The sequence below is a fragment of the Leucopleurus acutus genome (assembly GCF_964270905.1).
Source record: "Leucopleurus acutus genome assembly, chromosome: X".
In the NCBI taxonomy this organism is placed as follows: domain Eukaryota; kingdom Metazoa; phylum Chordata; class Mammalia; order Artiodactyla; family Delphinidae; genus Leucopleurus; species Leucopleurus acutus.
The window spans coordinates 14993975-15020500 of NC_139148.1; the positions used below are offsets into that span (position 1 = coordinate 14993975).

The 26526-nt window shown below is 40.2% G+C and overlaps 1 protein-coding gene across 1 annotated transcript in view; it reads left to right on the forward strand.

Moving 5' to 3' along the window:
* Positions 1 to 11342: 11342 nt before the first annotated feature.
* Positions 11343 to 26526, forward strand: part of PPEF1 (protein phosphatase with EF-hand domain 1) — a gene marked incomplete at both ends in the record, with an annotated part of 123834 nt that continues 108650 nt past the window's right edge. The window contains one exon of the mRNA XM_082864221.1: positions 11343 to 11391. Coding sequence (XP_082720347.1) covers positions 11343 to 11391 — 49 coding nt within the window. The remainder of the gene's footprint in view (positions 11392 to 26526) is intronic.

Genomic DNA, 26526 nt, shown 5'->3' on the forward strand with positions numbered 1-26526 from the left:
CTCCCCACTTTGGCGCTATCAGGGCCATGAGTGGGCAGACACCTGAAGTACTCAGCACCAAATAGATCTGCACACGTCATTTCTTTTCTCAGTCTATTCCCAAGTCCAGCTGCTTTGCCTAGATTCTAGTATATTCCCCAGGGTGTGTCATGACCAATTATAGGAGCTGCCTATTAGAATGACTTTTCCTTGGTAGAAGTTGGAACTGTGGCCAGCTTCAGGAAGCTTGCACAATAGTAGAGGTTTGCCTGCAATGCCCAGTTTCTTCCTCGTGAGGAAACCAGTCTTCTCTGTTCCTCTATAGCTTGCTACTACCATAGACTAACTGAGCATCCTGGTTTGGGTTCCCTCAGAAGCTGACCCTGAGACAAGCATTTGAGACCAAGTTTATTTGGAAGGTGAAGGCAAACCCAGTAGGGGAGTGGGGAAGTGAGAAAGGAAGGAGAGACCACCAAGACAGCCAAGAAAGAGTAAGTCCAGCCTGCAGAGGTGGAGAGGCCACCATTTTTCAATCACAGTAGATGGACAGTTTTCTCTATCTGCTTATAAGTCTAATTGCAGCATTATAATTAGGGACTCACTTCATTCTGATTTTTGTTTCACCTCTCCCATTTCACATTCTTGTTAAGTACATATCTACAAGAACACTCTCTTTTCTTCTGGTTAACTCCTAACTTCTGGCTGTGAAATCATCAGGTCTCAGTGCATCACTTCTTCTAGAAAGCCTTGCTTCATCGCCCTTTCTGGGGTAGGGCTCTTTCTCTGTGCCTCATACCTGTCCTATTAGAGACTTTGTCATACCATATTGCTTTCATTTATTCATGTAATAAATATCAATTATGCGCCTGGCACTGTTTTAGATTCCTGGAGCTTATATTCCAATAGGGGAGTTAACTTTTTATTTGTAATTTTATTTTGATTTCTTATTTACCTATGTGTTTACCTCACCTAATCATATCCATTTTGTTCACCATTTATGTCCTTGCTTCTCAGCACAGTGCCTGCCACATAGAGGGAGCTCAATAAAAATGTGTTGAATTGAGTAGAAGAGCCCAGTGCATCTTAGTTCAGGATGATTTGATATTTCTATGGCCTTTTCCAAGGGGGAAATTGAACTCTCACCTTTCCAATTGGCTGTTTTCATACGATGATGTGCCCATTGACAGATAAATTGACCCAACTTGCCTGTTGGGGGTATAAATCTGTTTTTGAGTGAGTTAATGGTATTTTGCCCATCATTTTTTCTTTTTTCAGGCTGGGAGAACATAGCCCTGCCTAGCTGGAGGAAAGTCAGAGAACATCTGCAAAGAGGCTGGAAGCTTCATTTTGCAGACACAAAAGGGGCTGACTGAAGCAGTATAGTGTAATGATCATAAGTAGAGGTTCTAGAGTCAAAGTGCCCGAGTTCAAATCCCAACTCTGCCACTCGCTTGCTGTTTGACTTTGGGCTATAGTTCCTAATGCGTAATTAGGGATAATAATAGTATATACCTCATAGGATGGTGTGTGAATTAAATAAGATTAACACCTTTAAAATTAACAAGTGACTAGAATATGGTAAGTGCTCAATAAATGTTATTATCATTATTGTGATTTGTTCCCATACATCAATGCTGGTTCATTTAACAATTGGAAGCTGGCTACAGGACTGTTTGTGGTGCTCAAAGTAACATTTTAGTGTTCTTCATACAGTGGAAAAATATGGTGAAGTTCTTCATTTTAAGCAAATTCTAAATTTTAGCCAAATCACATAAAGGTCACAGCCAATCCAATTCATGGTCCAGAGACTGGCTGTTAAAATAACCACCTAAATCATGAGTTCTTTCCATGATTAAACAAATATTTAGTGAGTACTGTAGGGGCAGAAAAATTTTCCCTTCTTCCCTTCTAGGTTCTTTGGCTAGTCTAATGGTTAAATTGATATAAGACAGATTAACAGGAGAAAAACAAATTAATTATGTACACATGGGAATCCCATAAAGATATGAAGACTCAAAAGGTAGCCAGATAATTGGAGCTTATATAACGTCCTGAGCTAAGGAAAAGGGTGGGGGACTGGGGATACAAAGAAAAGGAAAGCCATTCGCAGGAAGGCAGAGGAGAGGTTTGGAAAATAGAGGTTGCTCTGTAATGCAGATAAGTTTGTTAGGTAAAAAGGTATCTCTGGTAATAGTTCTTTTCCTGGTACAGGGCCCCTTTCCAATGTAAATTTAGGCAGTTGAGGGGGAGGTAAAGAACTTTTCCTGAATCTGTTGGGTTTTTGATTGCCTTTAGCTCAAAATAATTCTCATGCCAAAGTGGCATATTTTAGGTGGCAAAACCTGCTCCCCTTCAGTACCTCTTATGCATTTGGAGCTGGAGATGCCAAGAGGAATGAAATGGATCCTTTTCCTTCAGGATTTCACATGTAAAAGGACAAATTACAGCACACTTTGGAAAGTTCTATAATTGGACACACACATGGCTTTGAGAGCCAGAAGACAGAATGACTAAGTCCCCTTTGGCGATTCAGGAAAGGCTTCACGCAGAGGAGGTGACATTTGAACAACTGTATCTAGACATAGCCATCATTTAATCACGTGGATTGAATAGGCCTTTGGCTGGAAACCCAGCCATATAGTGACATTGTCCACTATTTTTGGGGAGCCTGGGTAATTATATTCTCATTTACAGTGTGTATGGTAGCCTCACATCAGGTTCTAATCTTGGAGTCCCTGCCATGGAAACCTATACATTTGTATTACCTCATAATGAGGCCCTCTGACAATATTTAATACGCTAATAGGAGTACAGAAGCCCAGAGCTGCCTTTCCAGTTATTTTTAAAGTGACTCCATTAGATTAAATAGTAAGCTAGGTAACCACTTTACTGGATCTCCTGTGGTTCTCAATTGCAGAAAGGAATTGACTAAAGACCAGCTTGGGTGGGGTTATGAAATGATTATGGCTGGAGACCTTTAAATCCTAGCTCACGATGCCTAAGGCTAGTAAGCTCAAAAATACATACGCTGTGTAACCAGTTAGGAAGAGTTTGGGAGGAATATTGCTGTTGGCGCAGCTGCAGTCAGCATGAGACTCTAGGAACAAGATCACTCGCCTCTGGATAGCCTCAAAGGACAGCAGAACTGAGGCTGGTGACATCCAGTACTGACACTGGCACTTCAGTTTTTCAGTCATGTCTTCCTCGTCTTCCTTCTCAAACTCAGCAAAATCACAGGTCAACTTTCCTTTTCCATTTTGCTGATGATGGGAGGTGAATCTCCCTCTCACAGATATTTTTTTTTACCGAGCAAGGGCTCGTGTGCCCATGGCGCAGAAAGCCAAACTCTGACAGTGGGTGTTTGTAGCAAAGTAAGGGTTTATTGCAGGGTGCCACGCAAGGAGAACGGGCAGCTTATGCTCAAAAGACCTGGACTCCCTGATGGCTTTCAGGCAAGGGTTTTTAAAGACAGTGTTAGGGGAGAGGGTCATAGGATGCATGATCAGCTCGTGGAGCTTCCTCTGATTGGTTGGTGGTGAGGTAGCAGGGTGGTGTTTCAGGAATCTCAACCTTCTGCTTCCAGCCAGTGTGGTGTCTACATACCTGTGGTCAGCAGGGAGTCACCATCCTCCACTGGGTAAGGGGTCTTAGTTTCTGCTGAACAGCTCAGAGATATGCATCAGATTATCTGTATCCCTTCAGGAGGAGCTAGGAGTCCTGTGACTGTTGTCCTCATCGTTAACTGCTTGCGTCTGCTCTTTGGAACTCAGAGAAGCCTAGGAGACTAAAGCCTTTCTCTACGAACAAGAAACAGGGGACATGGAGGGGCTTTTGTACCTGGGAGGGCCCCTGCAGGGTCCTGCTCAGTTTCAATCCTCCCTTTTCTTTGGTACTCCTCAACTTGAGGGGAACAGGTGCAGGGCAAGAAAGGGAATAAAGTTTGGGATAGAGTTTAATCATAAACTCCACAGAGGAACTCAGTGTTAGGGGGACTCCATTTCACGTTCTTCAACAAGCAGCTAGTTGAATAACTGGAAGAATAAAAATGTCATAGAAATGAATTTGCAGTATGGCACCCAAAGGTTACTGTCTTAAACCCATGCCTTTTCAAATCCTAAGGAGTAATGTTTAGCGTTCCCACTTCCTTTTTTTTTTTTTTTTTTGCGGTACGCAGGCCTCTCACTGCTGTGGCCTCTCCCGTTGCGGAGCACAGGCTCCGGATGCACAGGCTCAGCAACCATGGCTCACAGGCCCAGCCGCTCTGTGGCATGTGGGATCTTCCCGGACCGGGACACGAACCCATGTCCCCTGCATCGGCAGGTGGACTCTCAACCACTGCGCCACCAGGGAAGCCCCCACTTCCTTTTCTTAATCGTGCCCAGGTTACTATAATGTTTCCTAAAAATGATCCTCAGTTGACCTAAAGAGTCAGCTACTAAGTGCTTTTCTGCCCTTATTTACCAAAATTTATTTTGTATTTTGTACTGATCAGATTGTTTATGCAAACAGTGGCCTGGTCCCCTTGGAAGCAGTCATGTGACCACAGCGCATTACTTGAGTGCATCCCTTTATCTCTTCACTGGGAACAGGGCAGGGTTGGGGCAGACAGCTGCGGCTCACGAGCCAGCCCAGCCTCTCCTGGATCTACGGCTCTGGGTTCACCTTCCAGGCTGAAAGGCAAAGTCTGTTCGAGTTATTTCTTTGTGTGTATGCATGTGTATTTGTTTTTGTTTTAGTTTTAATTTATTTATTTGTTTATTTTTGGCTGCATTGGGTCTTCGTTGCTGCCCGCGGGCTTTCTCTAGTTGTGGCGAGCAGGGACTACTCTTTGTTGCAGTCTGCGGGCTTCTTATCGCGGTGGCTTCTCTTATTGCAGAGCACGGGCTCTAGGCGCACAGGCTTCAGTAGTTGTGGCAGGCGGGCTTCAGTAGTTGTGGCACACGGGCTCAGTAGTTGTGGCTTGCGGACTCTAGAGCGCAGGCTCAGTAGTTGTGGAGCACGGGCTTAGTTGCTCCGCGGCATGTGGGATCTTCCAGGACCAGGGCTCGAACCCGTGTCCCCTGCATTGGCAGGCGGACTCTGAACCACTGCGCCACCAGGGAAGTCCCTGTATTTGTTTTTTGATTTGTTTAAACAAGAGCTCTCCCTGCAGAGAGCTGCAGAAATGTGAGATGTATGGAGCGTGTGTGTGTGTGTGTGTGTGTGTGTGTGTGTGTGTGTGTGTGTGTGTGTGTGTGTGTGTGTGTGTGTGTGAAGTATGTGTAGGGGGATGCTCCAGAGAGAGCTGGAATTGTACCTCTTTCAGATCTCTGCATCCTTCACAGAGAAGTTTTTTTTCTGATTTTGTTTTTCTTGAAACACCTGGGGTGAGGATAAACCTCTGCATCGGCCAAGCAGAAGAAACAGGTAATATGTTTGTTTGTTCTTAGGTATTTTGGGCAAGCAGAAGTCTACATTGTAAACATACGTTGTGTAGCAATGGAACAGGAAATGTGTTCTACTTGAAGTTTATTTTATTGCTTTGCAATTTCTCAGAATGATTCTTCTCAAATATGCTGATTACAAATCAGTTGTCATCAGCTTAAAAAGGTATACAGGTGACTTTGCATTCTGAAGGGTTGTAGCCTGTTTCAGATGAACTCCATACTTGGGAAAACTCTGTGGTCACTTGGGTGAGAGCTAGAAAATGAGGGAGGGGATACTTTGAGAAGCCCTTCCAGGCCCCTCATGGGTCATTGCCCACTATACAACTTCACGTTCAGAAATCTTCCTTTATCTCCCTTGCCCTCTTGTTGGCGCAGAGGACCACAGGATTTCCATCTATCTGTAAGAAATGGAAACAGAATTCCTTGCAATGTTCCAAGAATTCTCTTTAGTGATTTAGTGCTTCTGTAGATTGATCAAATTGGATCCTGAAACCAAGGCACAGCTAACTTTTTGGTGGACAGACATTTTTGTTCTTTAAGCATGAAACAGAATGGGTCTTTAGTTCTGCCACTGTTCGGCTGTGCCATGGAGTCTGATATTTAATTTCTTAGTCTTAGTGTCTGCATCTCTAATACGGGAGTGAGCAACTTTCCCCTTGAAAGTTGCTGTGAAGATTAACTGGAATAATAGAAATATAAAGTACCCACTGTGCTGGGTAAATAGTCCCTTAATAAATAGTAGTGACTTTAGCTGTTATTATTATTACTGGTAAAGCGTTTTCTCAGATCTTAGCGGTCTCAGGGGAAAAGAGTCCTTTTCTCTGTGAGTCTATAATTATCCCAGAACCAGCAGACAGACACCTGTGGGATTTAACCTCTGGGAGGTCCCGGACAGTGCATTCTGAAGGAATAGATGTGAGCAAACACGTTTTGTTTCAACACGTCAACCACAGTGGGTACCACCTGTGCATGGCTCCTCCTAACTCATCAGCTAAGAAGAATTGCTCTTTGTTCCAGTCGGTTTTTTCCACCATTGATCTTCTCATTAGCCTTTGATACAAGTCTGTAAGGTAGGTGTTATTATCCCTATTTTCTTATGAGAAAACTGAGGTGCAGAGGAATTAATGACTAGCTGAGAAGAATTTAAACTCTGGTTCGTCTGACTTCTAAACCCCAGTGTCCATTGGGCCAGCATTAGGCAGTTAGATTCATATTAGAGATGCATATTAACATCCAGAAAGCTCTGAAGAGTTCTGCAGTAAAGGAACCTGTTTAATCCTACTTCTCCTGAACTTATTTGATGGTGGGACTTTTATTTGTGGGGGGGTCTTATTTCTAGAATCATAAACCACATAGAACTCCTCTTCCACAAACACACTTTGGAAAACCTGGCACTAGGCCTAGCTGCCTCCTGATTACAATCCTGTCTGATAGAACACACACCCTCAGATACATTCTGGTGGTCAGTATCGTTTCCTCCTTTTTCTTAACCTTTCATGGACCCAGGAATAATCACCAGCTCCATCTTACAGAACTCCCTTTGTTCATTTAAGACCCCACACAGGAGCAAATGCTACAGTGTTCTACTGGAAGAGTAGTGGTGGAAGGGGCCTATGTAGAGCGGTCTGCCAGGGACTCCTCTACCCGGCTCTATGCCCCTTCATTATCTTTAGTCCACAGACATCAGGCTGTAGAACCTCTGTTTCAATGAATGCCAAAGAGAATGCCGCAGAGTAAGCCTGAAGACGCATCTGTCCTCCCTGCTTGTGTCTCACAGTGCAAGGGGGAAGAATTAGATCTGCTCACCTCCCACTCTGGGGGCTGGGGTATGGTGCCAGTTAAATGACTATGGGTTCTGGATTTGGGTTTCTTGGGGCCAAGCTGGAGTACAGATTTCTCACAAAAGTCAGCATCTGTAGGAAAAGCTGAGCTTCTAGCATGGGAAACCACACAAGTCACATCTAGAATGCCAGAGGCGGAGCAGAATCAAGGTCAAGGTGGCTGAGCCAAGGTGTGGACGTTCAATAGAGATGCACTTTGAAAGAAAATCAAGAATGAATAAGAACAACTTGGGGAGGCTGGGCTAGCACTTGGAGGGTGCTTGGAGACCAAGGTTGGGTTGGCTCCAAGGGCCACCTTTTGTTCTTTCCTTGTATTTTCACCTTGGGAAATGAATAGTGGTTAAGATGAAAAGAACTAAACAACGTCAAACAGTTCTCCCCCACTCTACCCTCCCCCGCACCCCCACCCACCCCCCGCCACGCACAGTGAAAACCTTTTAGCAGAAGCCTTGGAAGACTTTCCTTTTGCAGATTATAAGTGTGCCAAGGATGAGTCATTATTTTACGTTTATGCTTTCAAACCACCCTCGGTATATATTGGTAGGGGCAGCAGCACTGAGCAAGTTTCAAGCTGTTATTTGCCAAGATCCACCTTTTAAGTGGTTTATGTCACTGACTACGGCATCCTTGGGTCTTTGTGAATGCTGCAGAGACTACCCACCTCTTGAGCTGGAGAACTCCTTTCAGGCACTAGGGAAATCATTTCTTCAGAGACCTCTTTAGCACACTGTTTATCTGATGCTGACAGAGGGCAGGGAGTGGAAGAAGCTTAGCTTGTCCCAAATAATGGAAAATTCCCAAATCATTTTTATCAGCTTTGCACCACCCAGGGTTGTCCTCAAAGGGACATACACTGCTTACAAACGTGCGTCCCTCTCAGCCTTTAAGTGGGTGATTGCAGTCTAGGTTGGGTAGTGTATGGGAGTAGTAAGTGGCACCTGGCCTTAACCAGCTCTTGTTTTGGTGAGAATTAAAATGAGCTGACTCTTTTGTTTTGTTTTACCTGTTACCTAAGGAAATTAAATTATTATTATTTAATAATGTAAAAATTCTAATAGCAAATTATTTTTTTCTAATAACCCAAGAATTCTAGAACAATGCTCATTTCTTTCTCTCATGATTTAAAGTTTTTCTTTAAAAATGAATATATAAGTACTACCCATTTTCTGGTTTAATAAAAGGCTTTTGTGTAATCAAATAGCATGTATCTGTGCACGAAATGATGGACTAATAATTACTTTTAGCATTAATTTTTTAAAGGACCCTGGCTTAGAAATATGCATTCCCTTATTCATTCATTCATTCATTTGGCATTTATCAAGCACCTGCTATGTGAAATGCACTGTGTAGGTGCCAGAGATTCAAAGAGTATTTAGAAACAAAGGTACCCATGGAGCTTACAGTCTAGCAGAAATCTATTCAAGTTTGATGCTTTTTAGTTCCTAGTGAATCTTTTATATGGACTTCTGTTTGTTGTGTAATGAATTGACTGAGGAGTGGCTGAGAACCAAATGCCTTTGGAGAGAGATTGCTTTTTTTTTCTGGAAAAAAAAATTGAGTTTGAAATATATCACTTCCTATCGTAGCATCAGTGTTGCCTACTCAATGCCTAACTCTTATGTATTCATAAAAAGGGGTAGAAAAAAATAGCATAAAGATGGAAGCAAAGCCCAAGGGAGATATGGAGAGCAGTTTTTCTCAAACTGAGATATGGGGAGTGCTTGTGTCGAAGTCCCATGAAGAGTGCACTTTTAATTGCACATTCCCAGGCCCCCTTGGACTGCTTGAATCCAAGTATTGGCAGTAAAACCTGGGAGTCTGCATTTTAAAATAATCTCCCCTGGTAAGTTTTGTGGTACTCATATAGGAGAGCATGGATCTAGGCACTTGGAGAAACTCACCAGGACCAAATGAACTACTTCAAAGGGTGAGGAAGAACCCAGCAGACGTGTTCTCATAGGCACTGCAGATAACCTTTGAGGAATGTCTGAGAATGGAGAGAGCAGAGGTGATGAGTAAATAGTGCCCCAATTTCAAAAACAAGCAAAGAGTAGATGCCAGAAGCCACTGCCTTATAAGCCTGACATGACCTCTGGAAAAATTCTGTTCCAAACAGATGGAGTCAAAGCATTTAGAGGAAAATGTGATGATCACTAGGCATCACTATGGGTTCCCTAGAACATTGTCTGCAGTAGAGAATGGCAAACTTTGCTGCACATTAAAATCACCTGGGGAGCTTTTAACGCCCCTGATGCCCAAACCCCACTCAATACCAATTACCTCAGAATCTCTGGGGATGGGACCCAGTCATCACTATGTTTTAAATCCCCAGAGACTAATTTGGTGAGGTGCCGTCTGAGGATTGGGAGTTTTAAAAGCTCCCCAGGTGATGCTAATATGCAACAGAGTTTGACAGCCAGTTTGTCTATATGATTTTAGACAAGGGGCTTGGTTTTCTTGCACTTTGTGTAAATTCTGGGTAATTCTAAAAGTCTACCACCTTTAAACGTCTATAATTCTGTTATTAAAAGTAATGGCAAACTGATTTCCTTCCTTCCTTCCTTTCTTCCTCCCTCCCTCCTTCCTTCTTCTCTTCCTCCTCCTCCTCTTTTTCTTCTGCTGCTGCTGGCTAGCCTGGAATGTCAAGGTGTCAAATTATATATCTTAATTTCATTAAAATAGTTAGCGAAATTTACCAGGACGTCTCATAGATAAGTAAGTGGATGCTTACGATGGGTAAATTTACCACCTAACTGAAGGAGTAGGAGAGTGTGAATGTAATGCGTCTGTAGTAACCCTAGAGATTGGTCTGGAGTGGAATGCCACAAGGGTTTTCTGCCCTTGGAGCTGACCCTGTTAACATTTTTTACGCCTGATGTAGATAAGAGAGATATGTAAGAAATGCCTCTCAAATTTGGAAACAACCCAAAGTTTAGGAGGGTTAATTAATTCAATACATAATAGAATCAAGCCTAGCTCTGATCAGAATATCTTTATTAAGGTTATTGTTTTAAAAATATTTCTATAATTCAGATATTTTGCTCATTTTGTTTTGCCCCTTTCTTTCATTGAGTCGCAGTCTTGCAGCGTTTAGTGTAGTACTAACGGAAAAATAGGCATGCCTGGCAGAGTCCCAAGTCAGTTGTTCTTTGACTTTGTTACTATCAAGAAATGCAAATAGATTAGCACAGGCTGGTTTGGAGTATCACGAAATAAAGGAAACATCACCCTAAAAAGGCATGAGGTGGCATTACTACAGAAAGGAATTTTGTTGAAAACTCCCATGGAGTGATTGTGGAAGATCCAATGTAACAGTCTCAGCTGAGCCATCGGAAGGCCTGGTGAGTGCAAGGGCAGACTTTGGAGGGGCCTCAGAAATGCCTGGAGAGCTTGTTTGAAAAGGGAACTTCCTGGATTCTGATGCTTTAGTTTCTGGGGAGGCCTTGAAACCTCCTTTTTTTTTTTTTAAAAAAAATAAGTGCCCTGACTGATTCTGAGAAATAGTGTCAAAGAACTCATTTTGATTTGAATTTTGGCATAGTTGTATAAATATGTTGTTGTTGTCTCATAGCCATTCTCCAATTTGTGTTTTTAAAAGCCCAGATAGATTTAACTATTTTGAGCTTAAAAGCAAAACAGTTAAATTATGTCAGATCCTTTCATATCCCATTCCCTATATTTCAATTAGAAAATTGTATGATCTTACATTTCCATTTTTCTTTTCATTTTAATGCTTTATTTTATAGAGTATTGATCTGACCTAGACACGGGGAAAATGTAATTTATGTGTTGCAGAAAAGCAATGTACAGCTGCTCTGTTGCTGCTTCTGTGTTTTGGAAAATAAACCAGGATTAGACTATGTCTGATCACTTTCCATATCATATGATGAACAGCAGTTGAGAAGAAGCGTAAAATGAATCCTGCTGAGCAGCCCTTAGACACCTTGTTAACGGCCGCTTTCCTTCCTCCCTCGTGTGTCCTCCTCATCAGGATCTGTGACCGAAGTGGATCAGTCAGGAGGGGCTCCTCGCAGAGTAAAGGGAAGCACTTTTCACCCTGTTTTAGAGTGAGAAGTTGATTCATGATTTACAAGACATGGGCTGTGGCACGTCATCTTCAATGAAAGACAAGAAATCTGAGAAAGGTGAGTGCTAGGAGTGCGCCTGTCTTCCTGGATCAAAAGGGGAGAGTGAGCTGGGTTCACCCTCTGCCCCTTTCTCATTTACGCACACAGTTCTCAAGCTGCCCAGAGTGATTTTGCACGAGGCATCATCACTTGAACTGAAGGTTAAATTGGGATAACGTTGGAAACTACCTTTAGGAAGATGTAGCTTTGAATATATGATGTGCCATAAAGTATTATCTGAGAGATATTTTATGTTTGATTTGATTTCAGTTGAAAATGTACCAATATAAAATCTCAATTTAAAACTCAGTGGCAGGGAACAAGAAAGCCTCTCTGTAAATTTATATCTGTTTATTCAGTACGTTTATAAATAGCTCTATCCATACCTATGTGACATTTGGTAGCATCATTGAATTTTTATTAGATTTTATAACTCGATCAGATTTTTTATAGCTATTCAATACAGAACTTCATGAGATTTGCTTCATGTTTTTAGAATATTCTACGTAGAATTTGAGAAATGCTAGATTATCTGCTTCCTGAAAAGTGTGTTGTTTCTGAATAGATGATGTGCCCCCCACTACCCCCATGTAATTAGAGGCTTCAGTATTTCCTTTGTTTATTTTGTACTGATGTTCTTTCTCATAGATACTAGAATCTATTTGAAACTCACTTGAGTGTTTAACGGACATAGTCTCCACATGCAAATTAAACCAGAAACAAACAAGCTGCGGTGCTTCTGTGAATAACTTGCTCTTAAACTCCATTCCTTTGTTATCTAGGTTATAGATAATTTTCCCAATTTCTGTTCCACATCTTGGTTTTAGCAGTTTACTCAGGCTTAAGATGCGGAGTTTAGGATACAGAGTATTCTATTCTAATTAGTGTGGAATGTTTTCCTTTGGGAATCACATGTTGGTCTCTCTCCCAGCTGACTTGTGCCAGTGAGTTAGCAAGTTAATCTCTGACAGTGGGGCAACAGGAGATGCACTAACTCTTTCAGATCTGTAAGCATGTCATGAAATAAATCTTTCAAAAGCTCTAACTGAACTAATTCCATGGTAGTAATTTATTATGAGAGTAAAGAGAGTTATTCTCTTTTTATATCTAAGATTACCCAGAGTTTTAAAAATTTAGCCAAATTTCTTAGGTTTAAAAAAAACGTAGGGCTTCCCTGGTGGCGCAGAGGTTGAGAGTCCGCCTGCCGATGCAGGGGACACGGGTTCGTGCGCCGGTCCGGGAAGATCCCACATGCCGTGGAGCAGCTGGGCCCGTGAGCCGTGGCCGTTGAGCCTGCGCGTCCAGAGCCTGTGCTCCGCAACAGGAGAGGCCACAACAGTGAGAGGCCCACATACCACAAAACAAAACAAAACAAAACATAAAAACGTAAACGTAAATTCTCTCTTTTTGAAATACTTTTCAGCTTTTAAAATGTTGCATGCAAATGGGAACATTAACTTCAATTTTTGGGTTGCTGTTTCTTTTAAATAATTTATTGAGGTGAAATTCATGTAACACAAAATTAACCATCTTTTTAAAAATAAATTTATTTATTTTTGGCTGTGCTGGGTCTTCGTAGCTGCGCCGTCTTTCTTTAGTTGCGGCGTGCGGGAGCTACTCTTCGTTGTGGTGCACTGTCTTCTTATTGCAGTGGCTTCTCTTGTTGCAGAGCATGTGCTCTAGGCACACGAGCTTCAGTAGTTGTGGCACGTGGGCTCAGTAGTTGTGGCTCACGGGCTCTAGAGCGTAGGCTCAGTAGTTGTGGCGCATGGGCTTAGTTGCTCCAAGGCATGTGGGATCTTCCCGGACCAGGGCTTGAACCCTTGTGTCCTGCATTGGCAAACGGATCCTTAACCACTGTGCCACCAGGGAAGCCCAAAATTAACCATCTTAAAAGGAACAGTTAAGTGCCATTTACACAAAGTTGTGTAACCACCACTTCTATCTCGTTCTTGAACATTTCCATCACTCCAAAGTAAAGTCCCTTATTTATTAAGCAGTTTCTCCCTATTTCCTCTTCCCCCAGCACCTGGCAACCACCCATCTGTATTCTTTTTCTATGCATTTACCTGTTCTGGACATGTCATGTAAATAGAATCATACTCGATGTGACCCTTTTGTCTGGCTTCTTTTACTTAGCATAATGTTTTTGAGGTTCATCCGTGTTGTAGCATGTATCAGTACTTCATTCATTTTTAAGGTTGGATAATATTTCATCGTATGAATATATCTCATTTTTTAGTCCATTCATTTGATGGACATCTGGGTTTTTTCCACCTTTTTGGCTATTGTGAATAGTGTTGCTATGCACATGAGTGTACGTGTACTTATTTGAGGTCCTGTTTTCAATTCTTTGGGGTATATACCTAGTAGTAGGAATTTCAGGGTCATATGGTAGTTTTGTGGTTAACTTTTTGAGGAAATGCCAAACTGTTTTCCTGGATCACTTTTTAATAATAGCAGCTTTATTATTCACATACTACACAATTCACCAGTTTAAAGTGTAAACTTCAGTGAATTTTTGGTATATTCATAGAGCCGTACAATCATCACCACAGTCAGTTTTAGAACATTTTCATCCCCCGCCCCCCAAACCATTAGCAGTTACTCTCCTACCCTATACCTCCACAGCCCTAGGTAATCACAAATCTCCTTTTGTCTCTATATATTTGGGCTGTTCTGGACATTTCATATAAATGTAATCAGACAATATGGAGTCTTTCGTGTCTGACTTCTTTTATTCAGTGTTGTATTTCAAAGTTCATCCATGTTGTATCATGAATCAGAACTTCATTCCTTTTTAATGCTGAATAATATTCCATTGTATGAATATGTTACATTGTATTCATCCAATCATCAGTTGATGGGCATTTGGATTGTTTCTATTTTTTCGCTATAATGAGCAATGCTACTATGAACATTCACGTAAAAGTTATTATATAAAACATGTTTTCAGTTCTCTTGGCTATAGACTTATGAGTAGAATTGCTGGGTCATATGGTAGCTCAATGTTTAACATTTTGAGAAACTTCTAAACTGTTTTCCCAAGTCGCTGCACCATTTTATACTCCCACCAGGAAAGTATGAGGGTTCTTATTTCTCCACATCCTCAGCAACACTTGTTATTGTCTGTCCTTTTGATTATACCCATCCTAGTGGGTATGGAGTGGTATCTCATTAGGGTTTTTATTTGAATGTCCCTAATGACTAATGATGTTGAGGATCTTTTCATGTGTTCATTAGACATTTGTAGATCTTCTTTGGGGAAATACCATTCAGATCATTTGATGTGTTTTTTTTGGCTGTGTTGGGTCTTCATTGCTGTGCACGGGCTTTCTCTAGTTGTGGCGAGCAGGGGCTACTCTTTGTTGTGGTGTGGGGGCTTCTCATTGTGGTGGCTTCTCTTGTGGCGGAGCATGAGCTCTAGGCGTGCGGGCTTCAGTAGTTGCAGCACATGGGCTCAGTAGTTGTGGCTTGCGGGCTCTAGAGTGCAGGCTCAGTACTTGTGGCACACGGGCCACAAGTTGCTCCGCGGCATGTGGGATCTTCCCGGGCCAGGGCTCGAACCCATGTCCCCTGTATTGGCAGGCAGATTCTTAACCACTGCACCACCAGGGAAGTCCCATTTGCTAATTTTTTAATTGAGTTATTTATTTTTATATTTTTTTGTAAGAGTTTTTAAAATATTCTAGTTACAAGCTCCTTATCAAATGTATGATTTGCAAATATTTTCTCCCATTCAGTAGGTTGTCTTCTCATTTTCTTTTTCTTCTTTTTTTTTTTTTTTTTTTTTTTTGCGGTACGCGGGCCTCTCACCGTTGTGGCCTCTCCCGTTGCGGAGCACAGGCTCCGGACGCGCAGGCCCAGCGGCCATGGCTCATGGGCCCAGCTGCTCCGCAGCACGTGGGATCTTCCCGGACCGGGGCACGAACCCGTGTCCCCTGCATCGGCAGGCAGACTCCCAACCACCACGCCACCAGGGAAGCCTTCTTCTCATTTTCTTGATGATGTTCTTTGAAGCACAAAGATTTTAATTTTGATGAAGTCCAATTTATTTTTTCTTTGGTTGCTTGTGCTTTGGGGCCAAAGTCAAGATTATTTGTGCTTATGTTTTCTTCTAAGAATTTTGTATTTTTAGGTCTTACATTTAGTTCTTGATCAATTTTGAGTTAATTTTCATATATGGTATGAGGTAGGGATACAAATTTATCCTTTGCATGTGAATATCTAGTTGTCCCAGCACCATTTGTTGAAAAGACTATTCTTTCCCCATTGAATGATCTTGGCGCTCTTGTCAAAAATCAATTGACCAGGGCTTCCCTGCTGGCGCAGTGGTTAAGAATCTGCCTGCCAATGCAGGGGACACGGGTTCAATCATTGGTCCGGGAAGATCCCACATGCTGCGGAGCAACAAAGCCCGTGTGCCACAACTACCGAGCCTGTGCTCTAGAGCCCGCGAGCCATAATTACTGAAGCCCACGTGCCTAGAGCCTGTGCTGTGCATCAGGAAAAGCCACTGCAATGAGAAGCCTGTGCACCACAACGAAGAGTAGACCCCGCTTGCCGCAACTAGAGAAAGCCCGCACACAGCAGCAGAGACCCAACCCAGCCAAAAATAAATAAATAAATTTATTTTTAAAAAATCAATTGACCATAAATGTCAGGGTTTATTTCTGGACTCTGAGTTCTGTTCCATTGATCTATATGTCCATCCTTATGCCAGTACCACACTGTCTTGCTTACTGTAGATTTTGTAGAAAGTTTTGAAATTGGAGGTGTGAATCCTTCAACTTTGTTTCTCTTTTTCAAGATTGTTTTGGCTTTCTGGGTCCCTTGCATTTCTATATGAATTTCAGGATCAATTTCTCAAAAGAAACCAGCTGGAATGTTGATGTGGATTACGTTGAATCGGTAGATCAGTTTGGGAAGTATTGTCATCTTAACAGTTAAATCATCTGATTCATGAACACAGGATAGCTTTCCATTTATTGAGGTCTTTAATTTCTTTCAGCGATGTTTTGTAGTGTTCAGAGTTTAAGTTTTACTCTTCTTTTGTTAAATCTAGCCCAAGTGTTTTATTCTTTTTGATGCTATTATAAATGGAATTGTCATTTTAATTTCATTTTGGGGTTGTTCATTGCAAGTGTACAGAAAAACAATTGATTTTTGTATATTGATTGATCTTGTATCCTGAGACTTTGCTAAACTCATTTATTAGCTCTAATTGATTTTTAGTGGATCCCTTAGGATTTTCTATTTATAAATCATGTCATCTGCAAATAGAGGAAGTTTTGCTTCCTCCTTTCTATTCTGTGCCTTTGATTTCACTTTATTGCCTGACTATCCTGGCTACAGTCTCAGTCACTGTTAAATAGAAAAGCAAGAGTAGGCTTCCTTGTCTTGTTCTTAATCTTAGGGGGAAGGCATTCAGTCTTTCACCTTTAAGTGTGATATTAGCTGTGACTTTTTTGTGGATGCTCTTTATCAGGTTGAGGAAGTTCATTCCTAATACTAGTTTATTGATTGTTTTTTTTAAATTAAAAAGTGGTATTTAATTTTGTCAAATGCCTTGTCTGCATGTATTGAGATGATCATGTAGTTTTTGTTCTTTATTCTATGATGTACTGTACATTAATTGAATTTCAGATATTGAACCAACTCTGTATTCCTGGCATAAATCCCACTTGATCATGGTATATAATCCTTTTTTTTTTTCTGTTTGCAGTTGCCACCTGGTTTTATTGAAGAGGTCTTGCATGCATTACCTTTATAAACTCTATTTTTTTCTCTTTAGTTGAAGTATAGTTGATGTATAATATTATATAAGTTTCAGGTAAATAATATAGTGATTCACAATTTTTAAAGGTTATACTCCATTTATAGTTATTATAAAATATGGGCTATATTCCCCATGTTATACAATACATCCTTGTAGCTTTTTTTTTTTTTGCGTTACGCGGGCCTCTCACCGCTGTGGCCTCTCCCGCCGCGGAGCACAAGCTCCGGACACGCAGGCTCAGCGGCCATGGCCCACGGGCCCAGCCGCTCCACGGCAAGCGGGATCCTCCTGGACCGGGGCACGAACCCATGTCCCCTGCATCAACAGGCAGACTCCCAACAACTGTGCCACCAGGGAAGCCCCTTGTAGCTTATTTTATACATAATAATTTGTACCTCTTAATCCCCTAAACTCTATTTTTAAAAAAATATTTATTTATTTGGTTGCACGGGGTCTTAGTTGTGGCAGGTGGGCTCCTTAGTTGTGGCACGTGGGCTCCTTAGTTGTGGCAGGCAGCCTCCTTAGTTGTGGCTTGCTGGCTCCTTAGTTGCGGCACATGGGCTCCTTAGTTGCAGCTCACTGGCTCCTTAGTTGTGGCACTCAAACTCTTAGTTGTGGCATGCATGTGTGATCTAGTTCCCTGACCAGGGATCGAACCCGGGCCCCCTGCATCGGGAGCACGTAGTCTTATCCAGTGCACCACCAGGGAAGTCCCTAAACTCTATTTTTTTAAACAAGCACTGTTTTACTTATTCCTGAATATAATACACCTATATTGATGATGCATGAAAATACTGAGAAAGCACAAATGCTCTGAACGATAAATGTGGTTTTATATAACATGAAGTAATATGTATGATGGTTTCATTCATTCATTCTGCCAGAAATACTGAGAACATAGCAGGCACTGGAGTCTCTTTTCCATGCTGAGAATTTACAGGGGAATATGAAGGACGAAATCTCTCCCATTTTAAACATGAATCCAGATAAAAGCATTGAGGGGTCTTCCTGGTTACGTGGAGACTTTTCTTGTAATTTTGGGTGTCTTGATATCTTCTGCCAGCGTTCAGTAGGTATTCTTTGAGAATTGTTCCACAGGAAGATGGATTTTTGATGTGTTTGTGGGAGGAAGTGAGCTCCATATCCTTCTATTCTGCCATCTGATTCCTCTCCTACATTAGACTTTTGAATGTTGTGAGGGACAGACTTTATCTTAGATGATTCCTAGTTTAGGTTAACAGATAGATGATCAGAAATGGAAACTGATTTCAGAAAATAGCATATCCTTGACACTTTTGTATTCTGATCATATATGTTATGTATAGAGCTCTTATTATAGAGTGTAGCTTCTTTCATCCTTGACACAACATTGTTACCATTATCTTAGGAGAACACCACAGGAAAACTTCGTATCGTTTCATGAGTTGATCTTGTGGCCAAGGTTATCTGATGTTTCTGTGAGCTTCTTTTCCCTTGAATTCCTCAGTGGTCATAGTGAGGTGTGATTGACATTTATCCCTGTGCTGGGTGATCACATAGTCATGCACCTTTGAACGTCTTCGAGTGAGCAAGTGGCCAAAGGTGCACATTGAGGCATCACGGCGGATGGACACCAGCCTCCTCCCAGTGCTGGCAGGTGGTCTGAGCTTTGTGGCCGGTGGGAAGCGGTTTATGAGAAAACATGCTTAGGCAAGGCTACAGGAAGGGTGCGAGCTTCTGTGCCCTCTCCAAGCCACCATGAGTTCACCAACCTGGAAGCTCTCTATGTAATCCTTTTTATATGTTACTGGATTCAGTTTGGTAGTATTTTGTTTCAGATTTTTACATCTGTATTCAAAAGAGATGTTGGTCTCTATTTTTCTTTTCCTGTGATGTCTTTGTCTAGATTTGATATCAGGGTAGTAGTAGCCTTAAAAAATGAGTTGGAAAGTATTCCATCTCTTCCATACTTTAGAAAAGTTTGTGAAGAATTGGGATTAATTCTTTAAATGTTTGGTAGAATTTGTCAGTGAAGCCATCTGGGCATGGGCCTTTCTTTGTGGGTAGTGTTTTGATTACTTATTCTACTCTTTACTTGTTATACGTCTATTGAGATTTTCTATTCTTCAGTCATTTTCAGTAGTTTGTGTCCTTTTAAGAATGGGTTCATTTCATCTAAATCATTTATTAGCACATACTTGTTCAGAGTATTCCCTTATTCTTTTTATTCTTCCGTTATCTCTTGTTGAATATATCAATGTTTATTATAATTTCATAATAATAAATCTGCTGAAAACTGATATACTGTGTTTACTTACATTTACCATAAAAAGTTTTTCTCATTCAGAATATTGTAAGATATAGAAAAGCAGTTGGAAATAATTAATAATTACTCATTAGTCTACTACCCAGTTTTTTTTGGTATAGTATATATGTATTTTTTTAGTGTATATTTTTGATCACCCTAAATAATAATTTTTTTATAGCCTCGCTTTTAGCACTAAGACATTGTTATGTAAACATTTCTCAAGTTGTTATAAATGTTTTGTAAACATCATTTTAGCCATTACTAAATGTTTCATTAGTGGATAGGCCATAATATAGTTAATTATTCCTCTAATATTGGACTTTTTTTTTTTACTAATATAATATAAACAACACATTGAAGAATTTCTTCATGTAAATATTTTTCCTTATTTTGGATTATTACCATATTCAAGTGATTAGACATGAAATTTCTGTGTCAAGGGCTGTGAATGTTTTGAAAGGTCTTGATAGAAAATAATAGTTATTATTTCCTTATTACTAAGTGTATTCCAAAGAGTGTGCTACATATATTTTACTTAATCCTTACAATAAACCTGAGTAAAGTGTTATTGCTTTTTGTACTGATGAAGAAGCTTGTGCTCAGTAAGGTAAGCACTTGTCAAGGTTATATAACTAACAATTGCCAGAGTTGGGATTTGAACCCAAAGTGTTCTGACTACAGTGTTTTTTGCCGTCAATCATTACATGCTTTTATCGTGCCTTCCAAAGTTGCTGTTCTTGGAAACTCGCTTTAATTAAATGTACTTATGTAAAGTACCTTTTATTTGCATAGTGCTTTTATAGTTGGACAAGTCCTTTCACATACATTTGATCTTCACAACCTGTGAAGGGTTGTTCTCAAATTGCAGAAAAGGAAACTGAGGCTTTGAAAGGCAAAGTGATTTGCTTAAGAACACATGGCTAGTAAGTGGCAGAGCCAGGCCTAGAGCTTACTTCTGACTAGTGTGAAGGGTTTTTCCCTACGTTGGTCATTCAGCCCCAGCACAGTTCTCTGCCTCTGGAGTATCATGGCATTTTTGAGAAAGAGTAGCCTGCATATAAAATTGAGACTATCCCTTTCTTATGGGCTATCCCCCTTCCATGTAGAGAAGTAGCATTGTTGTTGTATTATTATTGTTGTTATTTTTTGATTCTTTTGTGATATGCAATAGGGAAGAGAGTAATAACAGCTATCATTTATTGAGTGCCTACTACATTTATTATTTCTATTTCTTGCCAAAACTCTTGGAGGAAGCTTTAATTAATTTCTTTTTCCACGTGAAGAAATCGAGACTTAGAGAGCTACCCAAAGTCATGTACTAGTTGATGGCTGAACCTGAATTGGAACCAGCTTTGACAGTTTCCAGAGTTCATGCTCCTTTTGATATGCTGCCCTGACTTGTAAAATTGGAATTTATCCAACACCCAGAAATTAAACATTGCAGTTTCCTTCTTCTGAACTTCACTTTACACTTGAAATTTTATACTGATGGGTTTTGAATTAATAATCTGTTGCCTTTTTTTTCTTGTAGACCACGTTGAGAACACTATATTTTCTTTTATTTTTTCCCTTGAGACCACTTAGAAATGCATTTATTCATTTTCTCTAAGTGCTGCAAAGGCTACCTAGTATTTTTGGTTTTGAAGTTTGATTCTTTAAGCTATGACAAATGGAAATTTTCTCTAATGGACATTGTTCTTCTAAAAAATATTTGTTCTGTATTTTTGCTTAAAAATTTAAAAATACTAAGCAGCAATCTGTTAAAAAATAAAATTCAACATAGCAAATTTGAAGATCTAATTGACTTTATTGAATGATTCATGAATCAGGCAGCATTCCATCTAAAAAATAGAAAGGAGCTCCAAAAAGCTGCAGAAAAGGAGAGGTTTTTAAAGGCAGAAAGGGAGTGGGACAAGGAAGTCAAAAATGAAAAGAATGGAATATTTCAGGCAAGTTCATCTTCCTTTGGGGGAAGACAGGGGTCTATCAGGTTGATTACCTCACTAGTGCTGGCCAGGAAATTCCCCACTGGATAAGATTACATTCCTAGGAGAGGCTGAAACTGCAATTAGGTTAGGTATTAAGTCTCAGTTTGATGACATGGAGCTTAGCACAAGTAACTCCATTTTGGGCCTGTTGTTTCTTTTTTAACAATGCCCCCTTTTTCATCAGACTCTCAGCCTGAAAGATATGATAAAAATGTAAGATGTTAGTGCCATTCCCAGCTACTGCTCTGAGTTCTCACGATTTTTGTTGATCTTTTGTGTGCTATTCACAGATCATAATGTTATTTGCTTAATCTCTGTGATACACACAGGCCACAACTTCAGTTTCACAATTTTTAAGTTGGTCATTCTCTTTATTCCTTTTCTGATGTTCCGGTGTTAGGGAGATCATTTGCTTGGTGGTGAGTGGCTGCAATCACGCATTTAAAGCTTTTGAGAGGGGACTTCCCTGGTGGCGCAGTGGATAAGAACCCGCCTGCCAATGCAGGGGACACGGGTTCAACCCCCGGTCCGGGAAGGTTCCCACATGCCGCAGAGCAACTAAGCCCATGTGCCACAACTACTGAGCCTGCGCTCTAGAGCTAGAGCCCGTGTTCTGCAACAAGAGAAGCCACTGCAACGAGAAGCCTGTGCACCGCAACGAAGAATAGCCTCTGCTCGCCACAACTAGAGAAAGTCCGTGCACAGCAACAAAGACCCAACATAGTCAAAAATAAATAAAATTAAATCTTATTAAAAAAAAACTTTTGAGAGAATACAGTGTAGCAGGGAGACTACTATGATTATGATAAGCAGGATAATTCCCAGTGTTTGGAGTGTACTTCGAAGCTGTGGTCCCCAGGACCCAAACCAATCAAAATCAAATAAGTCAAAGAAAGACCCTATTGAAGGAGTCACCTTTTTAAGTGACTTGTTCAGTGATCGTATGTAGCTGAGTTTCAACTTCCCCAGAAATGTTAATCCAGGTGCAACAGGTGGTGTTGGCCACAGCAGACACCTCCTTGCAAAGCTAAAAGATAATCTAGGGTTATCCAATGATCAAAAACAACTTGGGCCAGAGAGTCTAAGGAGTTTCACTGAGCAGCTATTGCTTTATCAACAGATTCTGCAGTATCTTCAAGAGTTAAGGAGAGGTTCCTGATCATAGGCTCCTTTGCATTTACTTCTAACCAGGGCAGTAGGCACCTGCCAAAGAAAGCAAATCCTGAATCATGAAAGCCTCCTGGTAGGTTCTTTCTAACTTGACAGTGCAAATTCAGGAGAGTTGACCAATGAGGTGTCTCTGTGGACAGTTAGGGGCACAGTTAGGTAACCGAAGAGGCATTGCCGAGTTATGCGCCAGCCATCTAGGTATTCATAGGCCCAAGGAGAATGATAATCACCACAGACAAAGATAAATCCTGTCAGGGCACAAACCACTCCCACTAAGGTAATACTATAAATGAACAGATCAGTTTTTTTGATAATGACAAATCTAGCAGTGAAAAGTTACCCCCCCCTTAGCAATGGGCTGGGAGATACAGGTGATGGTGTTACCTTTCCAAGGCCAATGCCAGGGTAAAGGAAAGAAAGAGAAGAAGAAAGCGTTTCATGTTTAAAGTATGAAGTCTTGATCCAGCATCTTGGGAGGAAGCAGTCCACATTGATGTCAGCTACTTCTCTTCTTCATCGATTTGGTTTGGAGGTCTCTACCATTTGTGCAGGGCCAGATGTCCGGTGGAGCCTTCTTCAGCTGTGAGATGTGTCCCCAAGGTTCAAGTTCCTAAAGTTTGGCTGCCATCTGGGTAGTGAGGAAGACCTGGTATAGTCCATTCCAAGGAGATTCAAGGGCAGTCTTTGTTCTTAGTGATTCCAAATCAGAAGGGTAGGAGAAAATTGGAAACATTCGTTTGGTGAGTTATAGCCAGGTACTTGAGGAAACTAGAAGAATTCAGGATCTGGTCTAATTTACAGGTATTTAACAAAATCTCAAAGACAATTATCAGGATTAGAATCTAATATCTACAAAGATGCAAACATAATCTTTATAACTACCTCCATTTTTAAAAAAACAAAGATAATCACCGTAAAACTAATTTATTTGCGTTATACTTGGCCTGATTATTTACATAGGTGTAGCAAGCGTAGTGCTTGACCATATGAGTTCTTTTTAAGACTGCTTTGCTAGAACCTTGTAGTAAGGTACCAGGTCGATTTTTCCAAGGGGCTTTATTGGCTCCATAAAGTCAACCTTAGTTCTTTAAAGCTGTCTGGTCATATCTGAGTCTATGTACATCTCTCTCAAATATAACATTCCAGTTAAAGTTTTGGTAATATAACCGGTGTTTCCAATTGTGTCCTGTTGCAAGGAGAACAGATTCTCATTGGACTTATGTAAATAACTAACTATTTTGCCATAAAAAGAATATTCAAGAGTTTCCAAATTCTGGAGGGATCAGGTAGGGAGAAAAAGTAAATGTTTCATCTTTGTTTACAAAAGTATACTTTACCAAATTGTTGTAAGTCATAGATAACTTAAGAGAAAAAGTTTCTTCAAATCTGGAAAAACAAAACATTAAAGAACCAGTAGTGCTTCAAGCAAGAAGGAATAAAAATTATAATCACCCTTTTCAGTTCATTCAGTCCCATATTATTAATTCTTGTTCTGCTTTAATCCAGTTTTTTTCCATTAGTTCTAGAAATTCTTATCCAGTTCAGTTTATGATCTTAAAGTTATCAGAAACTTGTGTTTGCTGGAGTCCTTTCCATGAATCTCCTTGAAGATGAGGCACTTTTGCAGCAACATTTTTGCAAAAGCATCTGAGTTAAAACAATAATTGTCTATAAATGACAGAAAACTTAAAAAAAATGCCCATTGTTAGAGTTCTGATGAGAGTTTATTATAATAGAATTAGCAAGGAAATTGGTTATTTCTGTGACACTCAATATTGTAAAATGATAACTGGAATTATGATGATAACATTATACCAGGACATACATATCAGACTTTAGGAGTTGCATATAGTTTCTGGAACACTTATAACATATACCTGTACAATTACAACATAAAGGCTTAGTATTACTTTTTTTAAAAATAGATTATTTATTTATGCTTTAGGTCAATTATGAACTTTCTTTTTATTTTAGCATTATATGGCTTGGCAAATTTATAAATACTTTTTATAATTTTTTATACTTTTTATAATTAAATTTTCTCTTAGTAAATTTCTCAGCATGGCAGAAACCATGTTTACTAGGAGACCCAAATATCTTTAGTTTCCCTGTAAAAGGAAGCCCAAAGTGGATAAATCTATGTTCAATAATTAATATTTCAGTATTCTATCTTATTTGGAAATGATCTGTCTATTCGTTGACTGTCCATCATTTAATTTAACTTAATTGGCAAAACTTTAAGTTTTCAGGTTACCAAAAAGATTTGGAGAAACCATTTAAAAAGTTCACCTAAAAACTTTTATTCCATTTACATCTATTCAATTTATTGATTTCACTTAATTTATATAAGTGCTTAATTTCTTTGAGCCAATTAAATAGAGCTCTTTTACAAATTAATTTTGGCAATACCCTCTGAAGGTAGAAAATACCATACATCTACAATACATACATAGACACACATAAATAGACAGTTGCAAACAGGGACCTTATAGCTTCTGTTTTAAAATTACTGCCATGAATCAGGTACAGTAATTGACTAGTTGTAAAATAAGTTGAATGAATCTAAGTTGTTTTTCTGGTAGATGGAACAAGTTAAGGTTATCTGCTCCGATGGCTAAAGCATTTTTTACTAATATTTTGGGGGAAGACACTTAAAAGATTTTTTATTTGCCTAGGTTTCAAACGACCATTTCCCCTTTCCTTTACATTCTGATAAGAATTACCTCCCTGAAGTCTGTAGAACATTTGTATCTCAAAGGTACAGAAAAAAATACGAGTTCCTCTAAGGAGTACTTTGGTTTCCTAAGGCCAGATTGTTTACAATACTTACAAGCTTTTTGAGATAAATAGGAGAGATTTGGGGATTGGTAAAAGGAATAGGTGGACTGTGAACTGCCTCTGGAGCTATATTTCTAGTTTTGCAAAGATTTGTAAGATAAGGATAGTTGCTCTCAATTCCCCAAAGAATTGGGTTGCAGCCTAAATGACCTCATAGATTGATCCTCCTATTCAGCTACATTCTACATTATTCTTAATTTGCTTTTTCATATATATATATATATATATATATATATATATATATATATATATATATATATATATATCAGGGACAAGATTTCTAACCAAGATGGAAATTAAAAGATTTCTATGTTCCGGGGCTTCCCTGGTGGCGCAGTGGTTGAGAGTCCGCCTGCCGATGCAGGGGACACTGGTTGGTGCCCTGGTCCGGGAAGATCCCACATGCCGCGGAGCGGCTGGGCCCGTGAGCCATGGCCACTGAGCCTGTGCGTCCGGAGCCTGTGCTCTACAATGGGAGAGGCCACAACGGTGAGAGGCCCGCGTACCGCAAAAAGAAAAAAATTTCTATGTTCTGGACTTAGAGCTGTTTTCCTTTGGAAGATTTTGGTAAATTCTTTCACAAAGGCTTTAGAAGGTTTTTCTTTCCTTCTGGGTGCATAGTTTCATTTTGGTTTAGTGGAGGACACCTAAAAGAAATATTCCTATCAGACTCTGAATATCATCTTCCAGTTTCTTTCTGACCAACTTTTGACCACAGAGCTACTTTAAAAAAAATCCTTTTAAATATCTTGTCAGTTTTCAGTTGGGACAAGCAGTAAATATTTCTGGTAGTAATGAACAACCCCTTGCACTTAAGAGGCATCCCCAAAGAAGGTGCAAAAAATATTTTATTTTCTTCTCTTTTTGGGTACTACAGACAGAGATCTGGGAGAGCTGACTCTGGTAAGAATTCTCACCCTTAGCTGGCTTCTGCCAGTTTTCCCAGGATCCCATTTGCAGGCTCTGAGGGGGGTTTAAAATAGAGGGTGTAGCTCCAGTATCTACCAGATGTCAAGGTTTTTCATTAATTTAATTTTAGTTTCCCTTAGCTGCTTAAGGGGATAACATAGCACTTTACCATAAAGGCCCTC